This window comes from Stegostoma tigrinum, chromosome 37 (assembly GCF_030684315.1).
Source record: "Stegostoma tigrinum isolate sSteTig4 chromosome 37, sSteTig4.hap1, whole genome shotgun sequence".
Classification (NCBI taxonomy): domain Eukaryota; kingdom Metazoa; phylum Chordata; class Chondrichthyes; order Orectolobiformes; family Stegostomatidae; genus Stegostoma; species Stegostoma tigrinum.
Window position 1 is genome coordinate 26,115,050 of NC_081390.1, and position 25,301 is coordinate 26,140,350.

Genomic DNA, 25,301 nt, shown 5'->3' on the forward strand with positions numbered 1-25,301 from the left:
CTATTTCAAAGGAGCAAACAACAATTTTCAAATACTTATGGCAATGCAAATTATAAACACGTAGAAATTAGAAACATTAACATAAGTAAATCATAAAAAATACAGAAATTCATTGAGGGTCCTTGGATAGCACCTTTCAAACACATAATTTCTTCAATCTAGAAGGACAAGGGCAGCAGGTACATGGGAACACCACCTCCTGTAAGTTCCCCTCCAAGCCACTCACCATCCTGACTCGGAAATATATCTCCGTTCCTTCACTGTCGCTGGGTCAGAATCCTGGAATTCCCTCCCTAATAGCATTGTGGGCCAACCCACAGCACGTGGATGGCAGTGGTTCAAGAAGGCAGCTCACCACCACCTTCTCACAGGCATTTAGAGTCGCGCAATAAATGCTGGCGATGGCCGTATCCCATTAATGAATTTTTAAAAAAGGAAAGCATTCATGAACTAATTTCGCCAGCTTCAACTCTGAACCATTACAACCTGTTAATGGCTACAACACAGTGTTAAACACATCATTATAGAGTAAATGCCCTTAGTTTGATCTTTTACACTGCAGAGAAAGGACTAACTGTTTGAGCTGTGGTTAATTTCGCAAACGTTTATTCTCATTAACCCTTCAGCCAGGCTGAATGGAAGTTCTCCAATTGGAGAAATCAACCTTGAAAGACTAAGTTCAGTTGAGCATGAAGCCAATTCATTTTAGACTTTTTATACAATTGCACTGAATATAAAATATATCATTCCTATTAACAAAAAGAACATAGAAGGCACTAGCTTCATAAGCAACATCCTTTTATATTCCAAAGACCAAACCATCATGATTTAAAGTATGATTTTTTTTCTTGTTGAAGCCTTTATCCATAATTTTATGTAATTTTTAAATGAGAATTTGTCACAGTTTGAGTGCAGTTTCGAATATAATTTGGAAATATTACAATAAATCTGGTATATTTTAGAAAGTGAACACAATTTGGAAAAGTACAATTTGATTAAATTTGATTTGAGGAAGACTGGTTAGCAATGTGATCCTGTTGCGATTAAGAATATAAGAATTGAAAGGGCAGAACACTATTCCAAATATTTCAGACCAGTTTTCCAGCCTCTGGGAAGCCAGGTGGAAGGATGTGCCTAGTTTTACAACAACAGGTTGCATTATTGTAGCACCATTGACATTACCGTAGGAGCTTGGTAAGTGCATAACCAGAAAAATCCAACTCTAAAGTTATTTGAGATAACAAAGTGTGGGGTTGGATGGACACAGCAGGCCATTCAGCATCTTAGGAGCTCAAAAGCGGATGTTTCGGGCCTAGACCCTTCATCAGAAAAGCCAAGCAGCATCTTAGGAGCACAAAAGCTGACGTATTGGGCCTGGACCCTCCATCAGCTTTTTCTGATGAAGGGTCTAGACCTGAAACGTCAGCTTTTGTGCTCCTAAGATGCTGCTTGGCCTGCTGTGTTCATCCAGCCCCACACTTTGTTAACTTGGATTCTCCAGCAACTGCAGCTCCCATTATCTCTAGAGTTATTTGGACAGGTTTAGTCAAATGGTATGTTTCTGAAGACAACTTAAAGATTTCAGAAATCACACGACACCGGGTTATAGTTCAGTAAGTTTATTTGAAACCACAAGCTTTCGAGGAGTGAGGCTGCAAAAACTCATGATTTCAAATAAACCTGTTGGACTACAACCTGGTGTCATGTGACTTCTGGCTTTGTCCATATCAGTCCCAGCACAGGCACCTCTACACCATAACTTAAAGAAGGAGAGAGATTAATAGGCAAGAACGCTGAATCTTAGCGAGCAGGCAGCTGAAAGTAGGGCTGCCTGTGATGGAGCGTAATAAATCATTTTAAGCAATTTGAAATGTTATGCCATCAGGAGGAAGATGACCACAAGATGTCAAACAGTTGCGATGTACTTCTCATATTGGTGTCCTTGCCAGTGCCTCCCTCAGGGTTTTGGGAGTTGTAATCTTAAGCAGACAACACCAATAAACTAGCCGAGATAGGAGACTGCACAAAGCAAATCAATTCAGGAACTGGTGCAGTGTGAACTTTAAAAGGCTTTGCCAGGAAGCTGTGTGACAGTCAACTTTAACATAAGAGCTTGTTTATGTAGCAAAGGGAACTTTTATTGACCTCTGCTAACCCAGTTTACAACTCCACAAGAAAGTTGCATTCATGTTGTTTAACCTAAAAGACTACAATTTTTGCTCATTTGGAATATTTAACAAACAAGTTTCTGCTAAATAGTGAACGCAAATGCATTTCTTTTCATGTTTCAGGGAGAACCGGGAATAACGGGACTGGAGGGAAAACCAGGAATGCCAGGGCTCCCAGGAATAAAGGTTAGATAAATACTCTTTCAGCTGTCGGCAATCCCTTTTACAGAGTCCCAGGGGTCCTGTCCTTTCAGCAGAGAATGGTTTGAAGGATCTGTCACCTTGAGACTGATGAGAGGTAGCTCCATGATTCAATGTCGCCTGCACACTACACAGGCAGAGTACAATGTGATTGGCAAAATAGATACCAGATAACACAGGCATTTCTCGATAATTTATTTATACTGTTCGATGGTGATTAAGTGTTTGGTAGCAAACGGTAATAGATAAAACTACAGCACAGACACATTGTCAATATGCTTCAGTGTAATGTGAATCTTGTCAAAATAACATAACTAATTATTATACCAAAAACTTGCTTGTAAATAAGTGGATTAAGCTGTTGACCATTCATAATAGTCCTATTGATTTTCTGAGAAGTGCTTTGGAGGAGCCAGTTTGATTAATGAGAAGTGAGAATGGGAACTGCAGATGCTGGAGAATCCAAGATAACAAAGTGTGGAGCTGGATGAACACAGCAGGCCCAGCAGCATCTCAGGAGCACAAAAGCTGACATTTCGGGCCTAGACCCTTCATCACAGAGGGGGATGGGGAGAGGGTTCTGGAATAAATAGGGAGAGAGGGGGAGGCGGACCGAAGATGGAGAGAAAAGAAGATAGGTGGAGAGGAGAGTATAGGTGGGGAGGTAGGGAGGGGATAGGTCAGTCCAGGGAAGACGGACAGGTCAAGGAGGTGGGATGAGGTTAGTAGGTAGGAGATGGAGGTGCGGCTTGGGGTGGGAGGAAGGCATGGGTGAGAGGAAGAACAGGTTAGGGAGGCAGAGACAGGTTGGGCTCGTTTTGGGATGCAGTGGGGGGAGGGGAAGAGCTGGGCTGGTTGTGTGGTGCAGTGGGGGAAGGGGACGAACTGGGCTGGTTTTGGGATGCGGTGGGGGAAGGGGAGATTTTGAAGCTGGTGAAGTCCACATTGATGCCATTGGACTGCAGGGTTCCCAAGCGGAATATGAGTTGCTGTTCCTGCAACCTACGGGTGGCATCATTGTGGCACTGCAGGAGGCCCATGATGGACATGTCATCTAAAGAATGGGAGGGGGAGTGGAAATGTTTTGTGACTGGAAGGTGCAGTTGCTTATTGCGAACCGAGCGGAGGTGTTCTGCAAAGCGGTCCCCAAGCCTCCGCTTGGTTTCCCCAGTGCAGAGAAAGCCACACCGGGTACAATGGATGCAGTATGCCACATTGGCAGATGTGCAGGTGAACCTCTGCTTAATGTGGAACGTCATCTTGGGGCCTGGGATCGGGGTGAGGGAGGAGGTGTGGGGGCAAGTGTAGCATTTCCTGCAGTTGCAGGGGAAGGTGCCGGGTGTGGTGGGGTTGGAGGGCAGTGTGGGGCAAACAAGGGAGTCACGGAGAGAGTGGTCTCTCCGGAAAGCAGACAAGAGTGGGGATGGAAAAATGTCTTGGGTGGTGGGGTCGGATTGTAGATGGCAGAAGTGTCGGAGGATGATGCGTTGTATCCGGAGGTTGGTGGGGTGGTGTGTGAGAACAAGGGGGATCCTCTTTGGGCAGTTGTGGCGGGGGCGGGGTGTGAGGGATGTGTTGCGGGAAATGCAGGAGACGAGGTCAAGGGTGTTCTCGACCACTGTGGGGGGAAAGTTGCGGTCCTTGAAGAACTTGGACATCTGGGATGTGCGGGAGTCGAATGCCTCATCGTGGGAGCAGATGTGGCGGAGGCGGAGGAATTGGGAATAGGGGATGGAATTTCCCTACATTCCTCTACATTGGGGAAACCAAGCGGAGGCTTGGGGACCGCTTTGCAGAACACCTCCGCTCGGTTCGCAATAAGCAACTGCACCTCCCAGTCGCAAACCATTTCCACTCCCCCTCCCATTCTTTAGATGACATGTCCATCATGGGCCTCCTGCAGTGCCACAATGATGCCACCCGAAGGTTGCAGGAACAGCAACTCGTATTCCGCTTGGGAACCCTGCAGCCCAATGGTATCAATGTGGACTTCACCAGCTTCAAAATCTCCCCTTCCCCCACCGCATCCCACAACCAGCCCAGCTCTTCCCCTCCCCCCACTGCATCCCAAAACCAGTCCAACCTGTCTCTGCCTCCCTAACCTGTTCTTCCTCTCGCCCATCCCTTGCTCCCACCCCAAGCCGCACCTCCATCTCCTACCTACTAACCTCATCCCACCTCCTTGACCTGTCCGTCTTCCCTGGACTGACCTATCCCCCCCCCTACCTCCCCACCTATACTCTCCTCTCCACCTATCTTCTTTTCTCTCCATCTTCGGTCCTCCTCCCCCTTTCTTCCTATTTATTCCAGAACCCTCTCCCCGCCCCCCTCTCTTGATGAAGGGTCTAGGCCCGAAACGTCAGCTTTTTTGCTCCTGAGATGCTGCTGGACCTGCTGTGTTCATCCAGCCTCACATTTTATTATCTTGATTAATGAGAAGATATATTTGGTCTCCTTCAAGAAAATGTGTATTTTTAAAATGGAGAAATTTTTTAAGGTTTAAAGTTGGTACAGCATCTAGTTCAGTCTGTAGAGATTCAAACCAAGAACACAGTCTGTCTGGGAATGTTGCTGATTATATCAGAGTGTGCTATTTCCAGACTGTGAGTAAACCACTTAAAATGTGTTGGCTATTTCACATTGAAATGTAGCATTATTTTATTATTGTTTATTCTAAGCAGAACTGTAAAGCAATCCAACTGTAATGCTGCTATTAATAATGTCTTCTGTCATTTGACTCAGTTGACTTTTATTATTTTACCTGAGGTATTTGTTTCTTCTTGGAAATTGTGTGAATTTTGATGTTGAGGACAAGCCATGTTACAGGTCAGGCTTTTCACCTTTAAAAAGGTTCAGAAATTTATGAATCGGACATGTCAATAAATTTGTGCCCTGCTGTTCAATTGTTCCTTAACATCCTGAAACTACTGGGAGTGTTGCTGCAGGTGGTGGGTGTTGATAGGGAGTGAGGGAGGTAGGAGACCTGTACATTCTTAATTAAGATACATAACGTTTTTCCATAGCGCACTGCTTGAAGTACAGTCACTGCACATAACAAAGGTCTGGGAATGTCAGACACACTGGGATACCTGGCATTCATTATAGAATAATGTAACTATTTATTGCAAGAAAGTATGGACAACCCAGAGTTTGATCAACCTATGGAATCTGCCTTATGAAGAAGTTGGTACTGAGAAATATAAAGCATATAAAATGTATACAGTCCACAAACAGAGGCAGAGGGAGGCTGGAAGAGGGTCAGATGGGAGGGGGGACCATGGCTTCCTCCCACTCTGTGTCTCTGCGTCACATCAGATTGTTAAGCTTGTTTGTTGATTCTGATGACTTTGTACTAAATCTAACCTTTGGGTAACCAATTCTGATTTTGAGAATTCAGTAAATGAACTCCTCAAGAAGGAAGGGTCATCTGTAATGGGGTTTAACCATCAAAAAAAAAATAAGCCTGATGTAAATTCAGTTATGTTTTGTTATTGAGACAACAAGGTGTGGAGCTGGATGAACAAAGCAGGCCAAGCAGCATCAGAGGAGCAGGAAGGCTGACGTTTCGGGCCTCGACCCTCCTTCAGATTTTCTGAAAAGGGGTCTAGGCCCGAAACGTCAACCTTCCTGCTCCTCTGATGCTGCTTGGCCTGCATGGTTCATCCAGCTCCACACCTTGTTATCTCAGATTCTCCAACGTCTGCAGTTCCTGCTATCTCTGAAACAATGTTTTGTTATTGGTAGCGTTGCCTAGAAAAAAAAATCACTCAAGACCCGAATCATTTACATCAGATAATCAGGCAGTTTATATCTTAAAATGTAAAATGCTGTTCGATTGTTAAAGGGATTACAGAAACAGCTTGCTTTCGACACAGCTAAACCGTTATATAAACAAAGATAACAAGCATCTGACTTGACACTTTGTGAGGAAAGTAACGTTACTGAGAGCTATTTGGACTGAGCTGAAGCAGCAGTGTGATCCACACAGAGGTGCACTTGCTGTGCGCTTGGTTCAGAACACAACAGTGGCGTCACTCTCAATGAGAGGTGGCTGGTGCCGAACAAACGCAGCGATAACTGCAGCTCAGCTGGCCTGCTCCTTGTGCTGGAATTTCCTGGTAACCTGAGACACCAGGTTTGCCAATTAAGTTGCCAGCTGTCTAGCACACAAGGCAGCTCTTCTCCCCAGTCTTGGCAGGGCTTCCAGCATGAAGTTGTTACAACCATCTGTATGGTTTCTTCATTGAGCTCTCGTCCCATCAGCTCAACGATGATAACTGAAGCTTGTCCATCGCATGGTGCGAGATACAACATGCCATCAACTGTTTCAAATACATTTACGCTCTTTGATCATGACTGATAGGCCTCTCAAGGCCGTTCTCCTCCCTTCTTCCAGTAACCTTTGATCCCCTTAATAATCAAGAATGTATCTATCTCAGTCTTAAATACACTCAATGATTCGGCCTCAATAGGCCTCTGCAGCAAAGTGTTCCACCAATTCGCCACCCTCTGGCTGAAGAAAATCCTCTTCATCTCAGTTCTAAAGGATTGACCTTTCACTCTGAAGCTGTGCCCTTGAGCCCTAGCCTCTTCTACTTGTGGAGACATCTTCTCCACGTCCACTCTATCCAGGCCATTTGGTAATCTGTAAATGTTAATCAGACTCCCCACTCCCATCCTCCCAAACTCCATTGAGTACAGACCCAGGGATGATATCACTCCACAAATGATAAGCCTTTCATGCCCAGGATCATTGGTAGTAGTAGGGGGCGTGTCAGTGGAGCCTGCCTGGTCTGACACAGCTCTGTCAAGTGGAACAGGGCCCCCTGAAAGAGGAAATATTCCTCGAAGCCGACTGCCAAAGAAGTTGTTGTGAAAGCTGATGCCCCTCCACTGCCAGTTTATGTTCAGTGGGGCCTAAATTATCTCACGCTGAGGCTTTGCCGAAACCCACCTCACCCACCCCAACCTGCTAACCATCTGGGGAGGACCTTCTGTCTCTGAGAGTTGATGGGCCTCCACTCACTGTTCTCAGTAGCATCACTGGGAGTGGTGGCCATTGCCTGGACTGCATCCAGTCCTGAAGTACCAAAGCCAGGAGTTGCATGATGGGTAGGCTCAAGATGGAGGGAAGGGAAGGGTAGAGATGTCCAGAATGGGGTGTTGAAGGGAGGACCCAGACAGAAGTTGATGGTGGGGGATTCAAATAAGTAGGGAGCATTGATTGAACATTGAAGGGCCTCAGTTGATGAGAGATGGAGAGAGGCTGCTGAAGGCCTTATACATGGCTTATTAACCATAGTCTGGTCAGGGTTGGGGACAGAGAGCTGGTGGGAAAGCACCCGGAGAATTTATCAGGCCTGTAAACCTATCTTCTGGTCACTGTAACATTCTGCCCAAAGTACAGGTAACAAATACCTCCAGGATAGAGGTGACTTGATTGAAATATATGAAAATAAAATTCCTGAGACGTTTTAACGAGGATAATGTGGAGACAATGTTTCCTCTTAGGAGCAAATCTAGAGTGTGAAGTCACTGTTAAAAACCAGGGGTCATCCATTTAAAACTGAGCTGAGGAAAAGCCTTTCTTTTCACTCTGAGGGCCATGAGCCTTTTAAACTCTTTCCCAGGAAAGGTGGTGAAGGTAGATTCCTCAGATATTTTTAAAGCTAAGTAAATTCTTGTTAAGCAAGGGGTTGAAACATTACCTGGGCAAGAATGTGAATTTGAGATGATGATCGTGCAAGACCTTATTGAACAGTGAAGCAGGCTAGTGGGGTTGGATGGCCTACTGTGGCTCCATGTTCAAGTGAATATTTCATTGATACCTCATTCTACCTCAAATTTCAGGCCTTTGGAAGATCAATTTTGTTTGAAGCCTTTTAAGGGCTTTGAAGGGAGTATTTTTGCCAGGAATCCCAATAGCTCCTCCCTTTTCTCTCCCCCACTCACATACTCAGCCATTTTTAGGTGGGACATCACTTTATATTGCTACCCACAAGAATGTAACCATCCAGTCTAAATGAAGCAGAATCCTTTGCAGACTGAGCTCCACCCAATTACAGGATAGAAATCAATCCTCCAGCCAGGAATTTCAGCAAATATCTTGGTTGGTGAAGTTTGATGTATGATGTCACACCTATAACAGAATGTATATCGTGTCACTGACCTCTTGCTGGTTTAAATGATCATGTAAATTCTTCCTCAATAAATCATCTGTAAACCAGTCCTAATGCATTGCAAAGCAACCCTAAGGTGATGAATACCTGACCTCGTAATCAGAAAAAGAAATATTTATATATGTCCTGCCACAGTCAGTAAATTCGGGCATCTATCTTTCTCCTTGTAAAGTGTCCAGCTTGGAAGCCTACTCTTTTACGTATCTAACATCTTCAAGTGTTCATTTGTCAATGAAATCTTTACAGGTATCATTTCATTGGCTCATCGCTAAGAGGAAAAATAGACCTGGGTTTAAAAGATGAGATTATTCAAAGAAGTAAATGCTGTCCAGTGATCCACTTTGCATGTTATTTTTTTCCCCTAAAACTTCTCGGATTGTTTATAATATAAATTGAATATTTATGAGGATGTCTTTTGAGTGCCAATTGAATGGAATGTTGAGGTTCGCATGTCACCCGTGCCTAGGGAATCTCCTTCCCCATGGTAACACAGTAAATGGAAAGGACGTAGAAGTGGGTTAACCAAAGGAGGATAAAGAGCAGGAGATGGAATGGGTATCCTTAATTGAAATAGCCCATTGCTGTCCGTATGATGTGGTATAATACTTAACAGTGAGAGTAATACCACTGTGTGTACTTACTGTCTTTTTTCAAACTGGGATCTGTGGTGTATCTGTAGTCTGTCAGAGCTCTGTGTTGTCTGTTAGGAACATTTGTGAAATTAGTAACATTCATGTGCCAAGCCTGAAATCCAGTCGGTGTGGGGCTAATTTGTTTAATTTGTGATGGGATTATCACTGAAGAAAACAGATACACCAGTGCCCTTTTTACCTTTTCACTTTCTATTCTGCATCTACAAGAGTGTAACATGTTCTTTGCAAAACCTTCTGTGACTTTTTAATCCTATTATTTATAAAAAGCTATTTCACTATGGGCCTTACATTGCCAGAAATATGACAAGTTATTTGGACATGTTCACATCCAGGAGCAGCCTGTCCCTTTGGAATTAATAGATTTATAATTTACTTTGATCATGCCTCTTTCTGGAAACATACTTTCTAAATATCTGGTAATTTGTTTCAATAATTATAACTTCAGCAGGAAAGAAATGGGTGCAGTTTGATCATAAACCATGTGAAAGATTAGAAATCATATTGACAGATGTAGCAGATTTTCTTTTTTTGCAGAACTATCGAAATTAGAGAGAATCAAACAGAATTTTCAGCACAGACACAGGCCATTCAGCCCAACTTGTCTGTTCTCCTATAAATAGTCTTAGTTGAAGTCTATATCATTCAAATCCATGCTCTCTCGTTTTTGTTCAACTTTCTTTTAAATTTGGTTGTGACTTTCCTGTCGAATCAAATTCCCCGCTGTCAACATCCTCTGAATACAGAAATCTCTGCTGAAATCCTTGTTGGATTTGTTGGTGGTCATCTTCTACTGATGGTCCCTTGTTCTGCTCTTCCCCATAAATAGAATTCAAATTTTAAAGATCTATATTCACTGACCCCTCAATCATCTTCTATCTGGATTTCTTCTGTGCCTTTTCTCTCACAGGTTCCACTCTGTCCATCTACCCCTTCATCGTGAAGTGCTCTCAAGTTATTTCTCTCAACCTTCTCCCTATTTTTCTCTTCTGTCCCTCAGGGAGAGGTTGGTGAACTAGGACTTCCTGGTCCAGCAGGCCTGCCTGGATCTGTAGGGCGAAAGGTAAAGATTGGAGGCATGGTCAAGAGTCCCTGAAAGTTTGATTTACCAAATACTAGCAATTAATGACTTCATCGTTATTGGGAATCACTAATGCAACTTTTTTGACAGTAAATAAAATCTCATAATAGAGGGTGCTATTGTTATCTGGTTGCAAAAACCTCGGCTCATCATTTAATAGACTTACATTTTCACTAAATCAAGCAGATTGAGTGTGTTTATGTTGTATGTTTTAAAGATGTTAAGTTTGGATCCCTAAACGTTTTCAGGCTGCTTCGTTTAAAGCGTCGTGTGTGCGGCGTGTGTGTGTGTATGTCTGTGTGTGTGTGTGCACGTGCGTGTGTGTTCACGTGCACATGTGTGTACATGCGCGGTGTGTGTGCGCGCGCACATGCGTGCATGTGTGTGTGCGTGTGTGTGCGTGCACACGTGTGTGTGTGTGTGTGTGTGTGTGTGTGTGTGTGTGTGTGTGTGTGTGTGTGTGTGTGCGCGCGCGCGCATGTGCATGTGTGTTATCTCAGTTGGCTGCAACATGCCAAACTCTCAGCTGTGCTTGGTCCATGAGCTGACCTCATTCTCCTTCCTGCTTCTGTCTGCATTCTGCAAAGTGACTTATCTCTGCTTTCCTTCTGGTTTTCAAATTTCTGTTCACAGGGAGAACAAGGCAACGTTGGACAAAAGGTACTAAAATAAAAACCAAGTCTCTCCTTGCATCTGTCTTAATCAAATTCACCTTTTCTACTAATCTGAATCAAACCAATTTCAAACAAAACTAGACTGTCTAATAGAGAGAGTATTTATGTGCTGTAAGTGTTGACTTGTAGCATTCCAGTTAAATTGGGATTTATGCATGCACCCCTATGTGCTGTGTAATAAAATTTACAAGTACTCTTCTCAGATGCCACCTTCTATAGTCATGTTGAAATTGCATTTTTCACATTGCTTTTACTGTTGTTTGTTGTCTGGAACTCATTTCCACACTCTCCTCCTCCTACATCCTTGCTTTGGTAAACCACTGCTTAAGTGATAATTACCTACTCCATTAATACAATGTGTTTTATTTTAAAAGGAGCAATTTATTCAATAATATTTAAGAAATTTCAAGAAAGTCTGTGCTTATGTTGCACAGTTTAAGTGGAAGTGAAAACGTTATTCAAATTAAAAACCTTGAAACTAGAAGAATTTGGCCGTATTTTACTTTCAAGTGATTTCTTCAATGTTGAGTAAATGTTTTGGAGCAATGCTCAAAGTCTAATCAAAAATTTGCTGTAATTTCTGAGGCACCAAACATTGAAAGCTGAAGTCATGCATGTCAATCCGTAACAAACAGAAACTGGAATATACCAATGGTTGTTTGGTCGTATGGAATTGACAGTTACTGAAAAAAGACACATTTTGTTGAAGCTTTTCCAAGCCTTAATCAAATAGAGCCAACCTAGTTTAAAATTTAAATGAAGACTGACAATTAACTGCCAATTGTCATTACCTGGTGTATTCTCCAAGGTAACACCTCAACCAATCAGAGCCCACTTACTGAATTTTCAGCAGTCTCTTCTCATTCTGTTTAATTTTTTTTCCCTTTAAATTAGTATTCCTACAAACTCTCCTGTAGAGTATAGGGCAAGGAAGTTTGACAAAATGTCTTTTTTCCAATAATACAGGGAGATTAACATTTGATGGTGTACTTTTCTTAATTGAATTTAAACTTGTGCCCTGGATGTAAAATCAGCATTGTACTTTAGTTGGCCATTGTAGAGACAACTCGACTTCCATTTGACATTGAGAGAAAACATAGTCTCCTGGGGACATTCTGGATATGGCACCAGACAGGAGGAGGAGTGCTTGGCTGGGCCAACAGAGGAGTCTGGGTCAAGTCAATCCATCTGCTCCACCTGCTTCATTACAGGAGGATTCCTTCTGCCCCCAGAAGGGTCACTGCAGACCACTGAGTGGGGGCAGAGCTGGTGAAGAATGGCCAATGGCTTCAACTGAAACCCAACTCTGACTTTTTGATGTCAATTGCATGCATCTACCAGGCCCCTACCTGTTTCATCCACCTGGAAAAACAATGTGTGAAACTGGAAATTGTGTGTTTCTGTTCTGGATGGGCAATGTATCGGATTGTTTATCAATTGCCAGCCTATTGTTTGCACTTGATATTGACTCCAAAACCACCGCCTTCTGCAACAGGACAGAAATGAACAATGTTAGTAAATGGAGACTCTGCTCCCTATTGGGGAGGTTAAAGATTTGTTGACTGATATTGACTGACCTGCTGTGCGTTTCTCTTTCACTGCTGTATTTTTGTTGCAAGGAGCAAATGCAGCAGTTGTTCATCAACAGTCTCTCTCTTGCATGTGACTACTTTTCACTCCTCTTCTTTACTTCACTTAAGCTCTCATTCTCTCCCTCCAACAGGGAGAACCAGGTGAAGCTGGCAGTGCTGGTGCTAAAGGAGAAAAGGTAGCTTTATATCTTGCTTCAGTATTTTTTATTATTATTGTGAGCTTCCAGCTTCACAAATGTCCTGCAGGATCACTAATACTTAGCAACTAATGCATGCTCAGGTACTGCTTTAAGACTTAGGATTGAAAACTTTTCATTTTCCTCCTTTCTGCCAATCACTTGGAAAAATTGGAAGCAAATGTTCTGTCACGAGGCTCATTATTGGAAAATAATGCCAGGTTGAACATGTTAAGAACAATATGAAATTTCATGTAACCTTTTTCAGTACAGCACAGATTTATACTGGACCATTGCTGGTCTTCAAACAACAAAGAAATAATCTATCGGAAAATCCTTTGTCCATTAAATGAAGAGGAGTATTCATATATTTGATTTAGAATTATTTCTTCTATTGACAAATAATGGACAAGCTAATTCCAGGCAAACAGTGTTCTATTGTTAATATCTGCAGCTTATTACTTTCGGGCTTATATTTGTCTTTGTAATTTTTTAAAAAACTGTTTTGAAAATGGTCTCCCTATGGAAGTTACCAGAACAATCATGGTGTAGTAGTTTCCCAGGACCTATTTCTGGTTTAGAATCTGCTGCTAGTGACATTAGTGGTTTAACCTAGTGTATGTAATATCCCTCTGTCCATCCCAGTGCAGGCTTTAATCTGTTTTGTTTCACATCTTCAAATAAAATAACAAATGGACAACATCTGAATGTGTTTGTCTCTGAAAGTAGCAATCAAGTGTGTGAGATACCAAGGTGTGGAGCTGAATGAACACAGCAGGCCAAGCAGCATCAGAGGAGCAGGAAGGCTGACGTTTCGGGCCTCGACCCTTCCTTAGGCGCGAGGCCCGAAATGCCAGCTTTCCTGCTCCTCTGATGCTGCTTGGCCAGCTGTGTTCATCCAGCTTCACACCTTGGTATCTCAGATTCTCCAGCATCTGCAGTTCCTACTATCTCTGAGTCAAGTGTATGGATTGCTCTGTGATGTATTTGATCTGTGTTACATGTGATGTTGTTAGTTATTAATATTATTGCTGGATGCAAAGTTGAAATGATAACTTTTGATAAGAGCTTCAGAGTCTTGAGTGTTAAGAGTTTCTAATTTGTGTATTTAAAAAACCTTCCCTTGTCACACAAGATTGAATATAGCATAATTTGTATGCTTTTGTGTGTCTCTGTATCCGTCAGTCACAGACCCTAATATTCACAGAGAATGTCCAGCTACAGAATCTTATAGGGCTCAGAGCAATTTGGGCAATGGTGAGATTTGAGGCAAAATCAGAAAAGGTCATTCAGCTTTTTACAGTACTGCTGACTGTTCCTGTGGACCATCAAGAAGGCATGGAACCAGGTGGCCACCTTGGGCCAGGGTCTGGTGGCGTGCTGTCCTGTTCCAGTCCTCTGGTGGGACGGTCTTTTCCTTTGCAGCTCCCCTTGATCAGGATGTCCTGATCCGTGGCATAAAATCTCAACGCTACCTTCTCCTTTTCCAACATGCTCAGAGCCCGTTCTTGACCGAGCAGTGCAGCTTCAGGGAATGCCACTATTCACCTGGTAGATGGCATCCTTTTTAATGACCAGGGATGCTGATCTTTGGGTGAATAGCCACTGAGTGATGAGTTGTTTTGGGGGTGGAGCATGGTATGGTGGAGATAGAATCGGATGTGAGACACATCAAAGAGCAGGATAAGGCTCATTTGATAAGATATAGTGAGAAATTTCCACTGGACCTTATGGCAAGAATTCCTCTGGAAAAGTCAAAGCAATTTGCAGTTAAGCCAAAAACCATAAAATTAACCCTTACTATCGACATTTAATCAATAATGATGATCCCATCTCGGAGTGTCCTATTAGCAAGACCGTATCTATCGTAGTAACTTTACAGAGATGTATATACAGAGTACCATGAAACCTGAGCTGATAATTTACATCCAGATATGTTACATTTCTTACTTTGCATCAGTGACTATGCACTTTGGCTGTAAAACACTCCAACAGTCAAAGGATGTGGGAGGTGCTGTATAAATGCAAGTTCTTTGTTTTTCTTTTTCAAATCAAGCTCAGAGTAAATGTAGCTACCTTGTAGTTTTGCTTCAGCTAGCTTCACCTGGTGAAGCTAAATGTCTGACTAACTGCAGTGAGCTGGAGGACAGTGACCTTCCTGAGTGAAACAGTTTAAATATCTATGAAAATTAGAGTTGTTATTTTTATCTGCTGACTTATTGAGTAATTTCATCCCGAGTTACATGATCTCCGTGTGATCTTTTGAGAGATCATAGTGGTATCCCATCCAATTAAAGCAGATAATGATGGGTGAATATTTGGCCCCATTTCATACCAGCCCATTTACTCCATACATGGAGTTAATTTCTGATTCAATCGGGAGCTCCAATTTCAGTATTGATGATGATAATATGTGCGTTGAGAATCTGGAGCATATTCTTTATCATTCAAAGAATGTGTATTGCTGGCAAGAACAGCATTTACTGACCATCCCTAGTTGCCCCTTGAGAAGGTGGGGGTGAGCTGCCTCCTTGAACTGCTGCAGTCCATGTGCTGTACGTAGACCCATTGGGCCCTTTAGGGATTTTGACCCGGTAACATGAAGTTACAGCAGTATAGTTCCAAGTCAAGAGGACGTTCCATTGTATCTGCTTCCCTTGGACTGCTGGGGGGGGGGGGGGGGGGGGGGGGGGGGGGGCTGAAGATCTTAGGCTCACGAGGTGCTGGCAGTGCCTCTGCAGAGAGTTGCTGCACTCCAGCTCCTGTATGGTTCACATTACTGCCGCTCTGAACTGAATGCTGAGCAGAGTGAATATTGAAGGTGGTAGATTTGGTGCTGATCAAGCGGGCTGCTTGGTCCCTGATGGTGCTGACTTTCTTGGGTATTGTTGGACCTGCACTCAAGTTCAGGTTTGGAAGCTTATAACGTGTTGGTGTGAGAAAAAGTTGAGTTAACTTTGAAGTCGATTGTCCCGTTCCACGGTGTACTGGCTCAGCTGGCACACCGCATGATGGAATTGGGCAGAGAAAGTGAGGTGGCACCGCTGATGTTTTCAGGATACATCGAAGCGACTGAGAGATGTGACTAGTTGCTGAGATCTGGTACAGTTGCTCCACAATGAAAAAGTGAAAGCCTAAGGAGAGGTCACATGGACTTATTTTGAATTCAGAATGATTAGAATTTGTAAACTGAGATACTGCGCCTAGTTATCTTTAAACAATGGGACTTGGCACTGGGTTATGCAACATTTCTGGTGTTGAACTGTATTTTGGAGATAACTGTAGGCACTGTTTGTGCTTGATGTCTGGTTGTTCGTGCTCATGTTCTAAGAGTGCCACCTGCTGGCACCATTTGATATTTGTGTTGGTGCAATTGGAAAAGAAACTTTGCGTAAATCGTTTCACCTGCACTTTCAGCAGCTGTCCCTACTGATGCCTGTACCCCACACACTTTAATACCCACGTCAACACAATCTCTTAGGCACTCTCAATATTAACGTATTGAACATAAATAATTTATTGACTCATACAAATGCAAAATGGTAACTTATTTAACATCCTTCATCAAGGCCTTTCAAACGTTTTTCACGATCTTCTTCAGTTTATAGCTTTCTTACCTGTTGTTTTCCACCAGGCCATTCATCCCTTCGAACCTGCTCTGCTGTTCTGGGTCATAGCTGATCACCTCCCTCAACATCACTCCCTGCATGCAGACATTATCCTTTTATTGTCTTTAATACCTAGAAATCTATCATTTTTTGACTTGAACATGCTCAATAATTGAGCTTCCTCAATTCTCTGGGGTGGAAAATTCCATTGATTAGCCATCCTCTGAATGACGATATTCTACTTCGTCTCAGTCCTAAATGGTCTGCTCTTTACACTGAGACCATGCCTCCTGACTGTGGGCCAGGAGAAAGCAAAACTTCCTGCGTTCATCTTATTGAAGTATTTTTAGATGGTGCAACTTCCCGAAAAGAACCGTTTAGAAACCCTTTTCATTATTAATGTACTAATCAGTGGTGATCCAAGCCCTGACCTTTCTCTGCTTGAGAGATAATAGTTAGCAATGAAGTGCTTTATATTTACAGAATGAAGCATGTCCAGAAAATTCGATTACACAAGAACTAAATCTGTTTTAAAAACCTGTTTATTATTGAGATTCAATTCTGGCAAATTTCTGACCATCTGGGCCAAAATTTCCTTGATCAAAAAACAACCCCAACATTCTGATCGAAAATGGACTTGTACCGTTTAAAATAATAAGTCTAAACCTTTGGGAATGTGTTGTTGTGGCATGTTGGATGGCTGCCCTTGTTACTTCCCTGAACTCTAGTTATAACACTGTTTCAAATCTGCCACTGGTCAACCATGCGAAATAGTTGAAGCAGAGAGCAGCACAAATCCCAAACTTTTGGCCAAAATTTTTCAAACTAATTGCGTTGGAACCAATATTGTAGTCAACCACATCAATGCTGGTGGTCCAGTAATTTGCTGTGACTCCCAGCCAGAATCTTGGGACATTAAGTCTCAGAATTACCCTGCTGGATGCCTTCGGTTTGAATGTTGCTGTAAACTTTTCTTGATTCAAAGGGTGGAAATTATGGCATAAGTTAAGGGTAGTGAGAAATTGCAGGACAAGTTGTCAATGCCCCATTAGTTGGACAAAGTATTGCTAACAAGTGGAAGGATTGCACTTGCTAAATGCATAAATATTTAAATCCTTCTTACTGTTCTTGCAGCTTTTCAAATAAAATAAGAAAACAAAATATCCACAAAACCTTAAGATATAAACTGTAAACGTAATAGTCTTTGAAAGCCACACCAAAAATTGGAAAATGAACATGTATTATAAAAACTCTTCCACATGAATCGTTCAGTTGATGTATTGTTCCCCATTTTCCCCATATTCTTAAATGGATATACATATGGTGAGAAAATAAGTTTCATATTCATTCTTGCTATTGTCTCTAGGCTTTGTTCCACATTAAGCAGCTGTCAGGCATTCCTAATAGGAAAGTGTGTTAATTGTGGATGCTGGAAATCTGGAATCCAAACAGAAAATGCTGGAAGTGCTCAGCAAGTCTGGCAACATCTGTGGAGAGAAAAATAAGGTAAATCTTTCACGTCTGTGACATTTCACCAGTACAGAAATACTGGTCGATGTAGAACAAACAACTATAGATTCTGGATATCCGAAACAAAAACAGTTCTGACAAAGGGTCACTGGACGAGAAGCAGTAACTCGGTTTCTCTCTCCATGGATGCTGCCAGACCTGCTGAGTTTCTGGACTTACAGGTATAGTATCCTTCCATCTCCTCAAAGCACTTGAGTTGGTGCTGCTCAAAGCCTTAATGTACAAGACAAGGTTTCCTAGAGCTGTGGGTAATATGTTAGTACAGTAGGAGGATTGTTTCATTTGACAAGAGGCAGAGAGTCAGAATATTTGGGACATCTTCAAGTTGGTGGGCCATAACTAGCAGAGTACTGTTGAAGAGATGAAGAGACTGAGACTGAGAATGATATGCATACGTTTGCTGATGATGCAAAAATCCATGGAAAGGTAAGCTGTGAGGAGGACACAGAGATGTGGGCTGCTGAAATGCTTGGACATCAAGGTGGCAGATGGAGTACAAGGTCGGCAAGTATGAGATTATTCACTTTGGTTGCCATAACGGAAACACTGAATATTTGTAAATCTTAATGTTCAGAGAGTTTTTAGTGTACTCCTACAAGGAGCACCAAATTAGCATCAAAGTCCACCAACTAATTAGGAAGGCAAATGGTATGTTGGTCTTTTTCGCATGAGATGGAGTACAAGAATAAAGAAGTTTAGCTCCATGGTTTTGTTGAGTCTACGCCTGGAAACTCGTGTGCAGTTCGTGTCTCTATATTTGAGGAAAGATACTCCTACATTGGAAATGATGCACTGGAGCTCATTTAGGGCGATGTGAGTGGGTTGACTTATGATCAAAGGTTGATTACATTTGGCCTCTGATCGCAGGAGTTTAGAAGATAAGGTAGATGCTGAGAGAGAATTTCCACCAGTTGAGGAATCTCAAACAGTCTTAGGATATAAAGATTAATAATTTCAGATGATGGTGAGGAAAAATTGCTTCATGCAAAGGACAGTGAATGTTTGCAATTCTCTCTCACAGGAGATTGGATATATGTTACTCTGAGATAGAAAAATTTTGATCTCAGGACATGGTGAATCTGCAGGAAAGCGGATTTGAAGCCAAGGTTCGGTCATGTTTATATTGAATAGGACAGCAGACTTGAAGGGTTGAATGGTGAAATCCTGGCGTAATTTGTAACATTGTTTAGTAACCCTGTCTACATTAATTCAAAACCTCGAGGAACAGATTGAAATTTAAATTATTTTGAAGGTGATAGCTGAAGGGTTGTGTTATTTGGCTGCTCCGTACAATATAGCTAACTTGTACGCATTTAGAAAATAGAAGCAGAGCTTCGAAAAAAAAGTTGGCAGGCAGAGGAGGAATAAATCACATAGCAACGGATGGGAAGACTTTATACCAAAGTTTGCAAATGTATTTTATAGTTTTAACCCTTAAGATTCAACAATGTATAAAAAATTAAACATAAATGAGTTATGGAAGGGGACCTGGAATGAATGCTGTGCACTGTCCTTATTTATTGTATAAGCAGGCTAAACTGTCATTATCTATGATACTTAGAGAAAATGTTCAAACTCATTAAAATAGAACTCTGACTAATCTGTGCCCGAGTTTTATCTTCGTGATTTCCGCTGCGTATGAATCATAGAATCCCTACAGTGTAGAAACAGGCCATTTGGCGCAATGAGCTCACACTGAACTTCCAAACAGCATGCCACCCAGACCCAACCCTCTACCCTACCCCTGCAACCCTGCATTTCCCATGGCTAATGCACCTAACCAAGACATCCCTGGACACTATGGGCAATTTAGCATGGCCAATCCACCTAACTTGCACATTTTTGGACTGTGGGAGGAAACTCATGCAGACATGGGGAGAATGTGCAAGCTGCACACAGACAGCTGCCTGACTGTGTGATTTTTTTTGAGGGTGATTATGAGGCACCATCACCGCACACTGCCCACCCCCCCCCCCCCCCCCCCCAAGCCCCTAAGCTGTGACTGGAAAACAAACTGACATGGTCATCTCCTGATCTGTCTCCCTCTCTATCTCCAGATCAGCAGCTTCTCCTCAGCCACTGTTTGGATGACAAGGTCTCTCCCTGGTCTTTAATTGACTGAACTTTGAAAATCCATGTGGCCATACTGTAAGCACAGTAATACACAGAATCACGACCCAGACCTAGCTCCCCTTATGTCTGATCTCTGGCCCCTGCTTGAAGATCCAGCCCAGAGAACTTACTTGGAGTAAATATGCAGTGTGAGCGCTCTCTCCAGACTAAATTGTGTGATTTTACGAATCAAGTAATGACTTCAATGATTGGACAGTAACAGTTCTGCCCTTCGTAATTTTTCTAAAATTCTGTAGCATTTGGGAAAAATATGTTTGCCTTAAAATCTGATTTGTTTGAAATAAAATGAATCATCATTATCCATTGAGTATGATGTTTCTTAGAATAACTTCAGCTGTCTTTAGTTTTCCATTTTAAATCTCAATGTAGGAATTTTAAGCTGATGTATTTTGCACATGTTTTTAAGTAGATAATAGTCCAACAAATCTGGTAGTCATTAGCTATGGAGTTTGTAACTATAGATAGATAGATTATGTTAATTAACAGAGTTGACTGTAAGACAGTCTAGTAATCAGAAGATTATAACTCTGCCTCAAACTGTGTTTTTTCATCAGCAAGATAATTATGTGAGACTAAACATTCTGGCATTAGTAAAATGCTGTTAGTTCCTCACTTTGTTCAAGTCAGTAGTGTTCTATAAAATATTTATACATGCAATGAATAAGTCTTTATTCTTCAATTTCAAGAACAGGGAGTTGTGATAGTTTGTTTGAAATGGCATTTTAATCTTGATAAATGATGAGTGACAGTAGGCTGGAGATTTAAATTCCGACTTTTCAGTGCCAATGTTTGGAATCAAAATGATTTTCAGAAAACGCAAACATACTGGCGAGAGTCAATCCTGTGTTTGATCTGTGTTTATAAAAGTTGAGCTTCCCTGTTTGTTTGTGGAATGGACGCTGTTGTGCACATATGTGAACATTTCAGGGACAGAAACACAGATTGTAAAAATACCTCATTTATTCTGCTGTTTGGTGGTAATCATTAGTTGGAACATTCACCCCACGGTCATAGAGCACGAGGTTCCAGTGTCTGTGCCATTAACTAAACCTGAGAAGATCAGTACCAGCAGCACTTGGTGTTCCCAGAATCAGAAGTGGGAGCACAGCTCCGTTCTGACAAAGAGATTGCACCAGCTTTGAAACATTGACTCTGTTTCTCTCTCCTCAACTACTGTCAGACTTACTGAGTTTCTCCAACACTTTGATGCCTTTGAAGCCTGGCTTAGTGATGTTGTGAAGTGCTTCTGGTGACTGTTGGGTGAAACAGGACTGAGACAGTCTGGGGCTCTACTATGTGAATGTGGACACCTAGGGAAGGACAATGAATGCTCACTTGGCCCGTGATGGCCACATCCCCGGATGAATTAGAAATAATTCACCATAGGAACAGTGAAATATTCCTGAACATAATCTTCTTCTTTGTTCAAGTGAAAGTGGTAATCTTTAGTTGTCCTTAAGGACTCGGTGAGCTGCCTTCTTGAACTGCTGCTGTTGATTTGGTGTAGGTAACACTGCAATACTGTTTGGGGGAGAGATTTCCAGGATTTTGACCCACTGAAAGAAGAGCAATATATTTCCAAATCAGAATGATGAATAGCTTGGAGGGGAATTTGCTAGTGGTGATGGTTCCATGTATCTGCTGCCCTTGTCCTTCTGATTTGTAGTGGTCATGTGTTTGGAGAATCCTGTCTCAGGTTCATGTTGTAATCTGTTGGTCACTGTTTCCTAGAGAGTTAATTGCATGTTCTTCTCACTGAATTGACACTAAAGAGATCGTGACAAAGCTGAAACACTGGCAGCAACGGGTGAAGATACTTCCAAAAGTAACTACAGTGCAACTGGCCATGTATGGGACAGATAGAGGCACCAAACTGCAACAAGGTCAACGTTATTGAGGGTCTAGCTAAACTGAGCCTGCATTTCATTGTCTGTGGGTCTGCTACCTCCATCACCCTTCAGGGAACTGTTTGGCTTGGTGTGCTGGAGAAAATTCCTTTCCTGGTTGAAGCAGAAGAGGGTCTTGGATTGAAATAGATTGAATTTATTGCTTTATATCAACTCGTTACCAGTTACATTAACATACCGAAGATTACTGCAGAATCTTTGAGAAGGGCCAAATGTTGGATCTTTCTCATTCAAGATGGAGAGTTGCTCCTCCCACAAGTCCATATGACCTCGTCATAGTGGGTGGTGCTTTTGCCATGGCTCAGTATTAACCCTTTCACATCTGTATTACTACAGCTGTCACCTCCAACACGTGGTTGAACATACTTATTATTACTGTTACTGCTCTTGAAAATCAGGATTAAACCAAAATTCTGATCAAGTGTCAACAGCAGGAGTGAAAGAGGAATAAAAGAATTTGTTGTTACATTTATTGGACACTGTCACATGCTCAGGGCATCAACAGGTGCCTTATAGCCAATGATTTCCTTGTTGGATTTCAGCTGGGGGGCAACTATTTTGCCCGTGAGCAATTCCACAAGCAGTGGGATGGCCTTCCTGTGGCAACTGAACTGAGTCTTACTCCTTTGAGTCTCTGAGATTGAAAGTATTGACATTACAATCGGTGAAATAGCATGGAGGTAGAAGTCAGCTAGAACTCTAATCCATCAGCAGTGTTTTAGCAGATTTCAGACTGGCCCATAATACTATTTCATGACATCTGAGCCAGTGGGACTGTTTAATCTTGGGTGAATTTGACTTTTGTTCCTGGTTCTGAGAAATCATAGATCATGCATTGACAATTTAGCCTTGGAGAGGAAATTTAACATTCAGCATTCATTTACTAATATGGCCAGAGATGGTCTAAACAAATAACATCAGCTGACACTGAAGTGGTTTGATATCAGTTAGTTGAAATAGGAATATATTCATAGTACACCTTTATTCAGCTTACATGATCTTACCCTTTTTACTTCATTCCCACCATCGTACTCCTCCTGATCTTCCATCTTTCTCTCTCCTCATTACCACTCCTCCTTTGTGTTTCTTCACAATGTTTTCCAGTTACTTGATAGGTATCCCTGCTTTCCTGTTTCCTATAGGGGGAGATAGGAAGACCTGGTATGCCAGGAAAACCAGGAGCAAAGGTATTCCATACTCTGAATTCTCTGCCAAAGCTTGTTTGCTTACTAATAAAATGATGAAAATTAAAATCACTTCAAAGTAAAAGTATTTTCATTTTTGTTGTTCCACTATAAAGTCCACTAATCATTTGCAGTAGCTAGAAGCAGACTGCTGCTTTATTGTGTCAGTATTTTCTAAAAGGTTTTGCAGTGTTTCTAAGAGGTTGTTAAAAACATTATGTATTGTTTAAGATGTTCCGAGGATGTTGGGGAGAATTTCCCAAAATCTTGCCAGATTAACTGAAGCATGATGCTTGGTAAAGTTAATGATAAAGTCACCGTAGTCCAATTGGGCAGCTCTCTTATTACAGAGGGAAAAAGAGACAGTTGGTGGTGGTTTAACCTGAGGGTCACTTCAGGCAAGGGGAAAGAGAGTCCTTCATGATAACTCTACCTGGTGCAGGCATTGAACCCACACTGGGGATATCGCTTTTTTTCTGATGAAGGGTCTAGGCCCAAAACGTCAGCTTTTGTGCTCCGAAGATGCTGCTTGGCCTGCTGTGTTCATCCAGCCCCACACTTTGTTATCATTGTAAACCAGCTGTCCAGTCAACTGAGCTAACTGATTCCCCAGGTTATTCATTGATACTAAACTAATTGAAATCAAGGTATGGTCTTCTGTAGCACAATGGTAGCAATGCTACCTCTCACTTAGGAGGTCTGGGTTCAAATCCTACCTGCACCAGTGGTGTCTACCACCATCTCTGAACAGATTAACTTGAAAATACCTTTAAGTTGGGGTAAACCATCAACTAGTGCTCTTACTTTTCAATGAATTTGATGTAAGATCCTTGTTGGAAATTATTATTGAGATGTCATGTGAAGCATAATGCGCTACGTTTCATAAGACGTAAGATTTTTTTTTTAATATGGTTGGGTTATGAAATCAATTTCACAATGAAATTGGTCTATAAAGCTGAGTGCTAAGCAAGGCTGTTAATTTTGTGGGTAGTGGCAGCTGGCCATTGCTGACCTGAGCACCTCAGTTAAATTGCCATTACAAACTCTATTACACTGACCTTCTTCCCAGCCTCCAATCCCAACCAGTCCAAACTCTTTCCATGTATCCAATACAATAGTGAAAAACTCATTAAATGGACATCTATTCTTTGACCATTCTTTCCCCCAGGGATTTCTGGAGTCTAACCAACATTATTGATTGATTTTGAGGGTATGTATTAGCCAAAAGACAGAATCTATATGATCCTATAAAATATCTCATGCTGTGCCACATAGCTGACTTGACAACATACACAGGGTTTCCTCCAAAAATCAATCTCTGACTAAAACCTTGAGGTGTGTCACAAAACTATTTGCTGACATTTTTATTGCTCTGCTTCATATCATAAACTGCGTTGACCTTGTGCTGATTTCTGACGCTTTCTATTTCCTGTCTTCAAACTGTAGGGGTCACTTGCTTCAACTGTTCCTGGGCTAAAGGTTTGTTGCAGTGCAGCACATTCATTCTTTTTGTGTCTGTTATCGTCTCTCTCCATTTCTTACCTCTTTTCCTCTCGTTTCACTTTTCACTGGTCACAGGGGGAGCCAGGACAGACTGGACCAGCTGGACAAAAGGTAGACCTCCAAATCATTTCACATGCAGATTAATTTATTGATTTCTTGTGATGCCTTTTCAAAATGAACATTCTTTGTGCATTTTATTTGATACTTAACAATTGCATCGGGGTGACTTATAAAGTGTCATAGATTACCAGTTTTAACCAGAATGTTTTGTCAGATCAGTTAACTCTTTTCCTTTTTTCTTACAACTACTTTCTCTTTCACTTCCTCTCCATCTCATTCCCATCGGTCCCTCCAAATTGCTCACTTGTGCCGTATCTGCCTTCAGCACTTTGGAATGCTTTTGCTTTTGAGAAATGTGCATGCAAACCTTTGTTTGGTCCCGGGGCTGATCTTTTTCATTGTGTTCAGTCTCATCAGTGGTCAAGAGTCGGTCACTGTTTAGAGCACACAGTTTAGTGATGGAGGTTAAACTGTTGGACTTGGTGAAGAGGAAAGCCTTTAACTAAAAACAGAGGTGCCAGTGAGTGGTTAGATTTCTGGAGTGTGCTGCCTGAGACCGTGGTGGGGGTAAATTCAGTTACGGCTTTTAAAAGGGAATTGGATAATGATCTGAAGAGAAAAATGTTGCAGAGCCACAGAGAGCCAGCAGGAAAAC

The 25,301-nt window shown here is 42.0% G+C and overlaps 1 protein-coding gene across 1 annotated transcript in view; it reads left to right on the forward strand.

The window, feature by feature from the left end:
- The window catches only part of col13a1 (collagen, type XIII, alpha 1), a 222,011-nt gene that overhangs the window by 150,576 nt on the left and 46,134 nt on the right, over positions 1-25,301 (forward strand). The window contains exons 19-25 of the mRNA XM_048563494.2: positions 2,292-2,354; positions 10,199-10,261; positions 10,913-10,939; positions 12,677-12,721; positions 23,042-23,086; positions 24,530-24,562; positions 24,662-24,697. Coding sequence (XP_048419451.1) covers positions 2,292-2,354; positions 10,199-10,261; positions 10,913-10,939; positions 12,677-12,721; positions 23,042-23,086; positions 24,530-24,562; positions 24,662-24,697 — 312 coding nt within the window. The remainder of the gene's footprint in view (positions 1-2,291; positions 2,355-10,198; positions 10,262-10,912; positions 10,940-12,676; positions 12,722-23,041; positions 23,087-24,529; positions 24,563-24,661; positions 24,698-25,301) is intronic.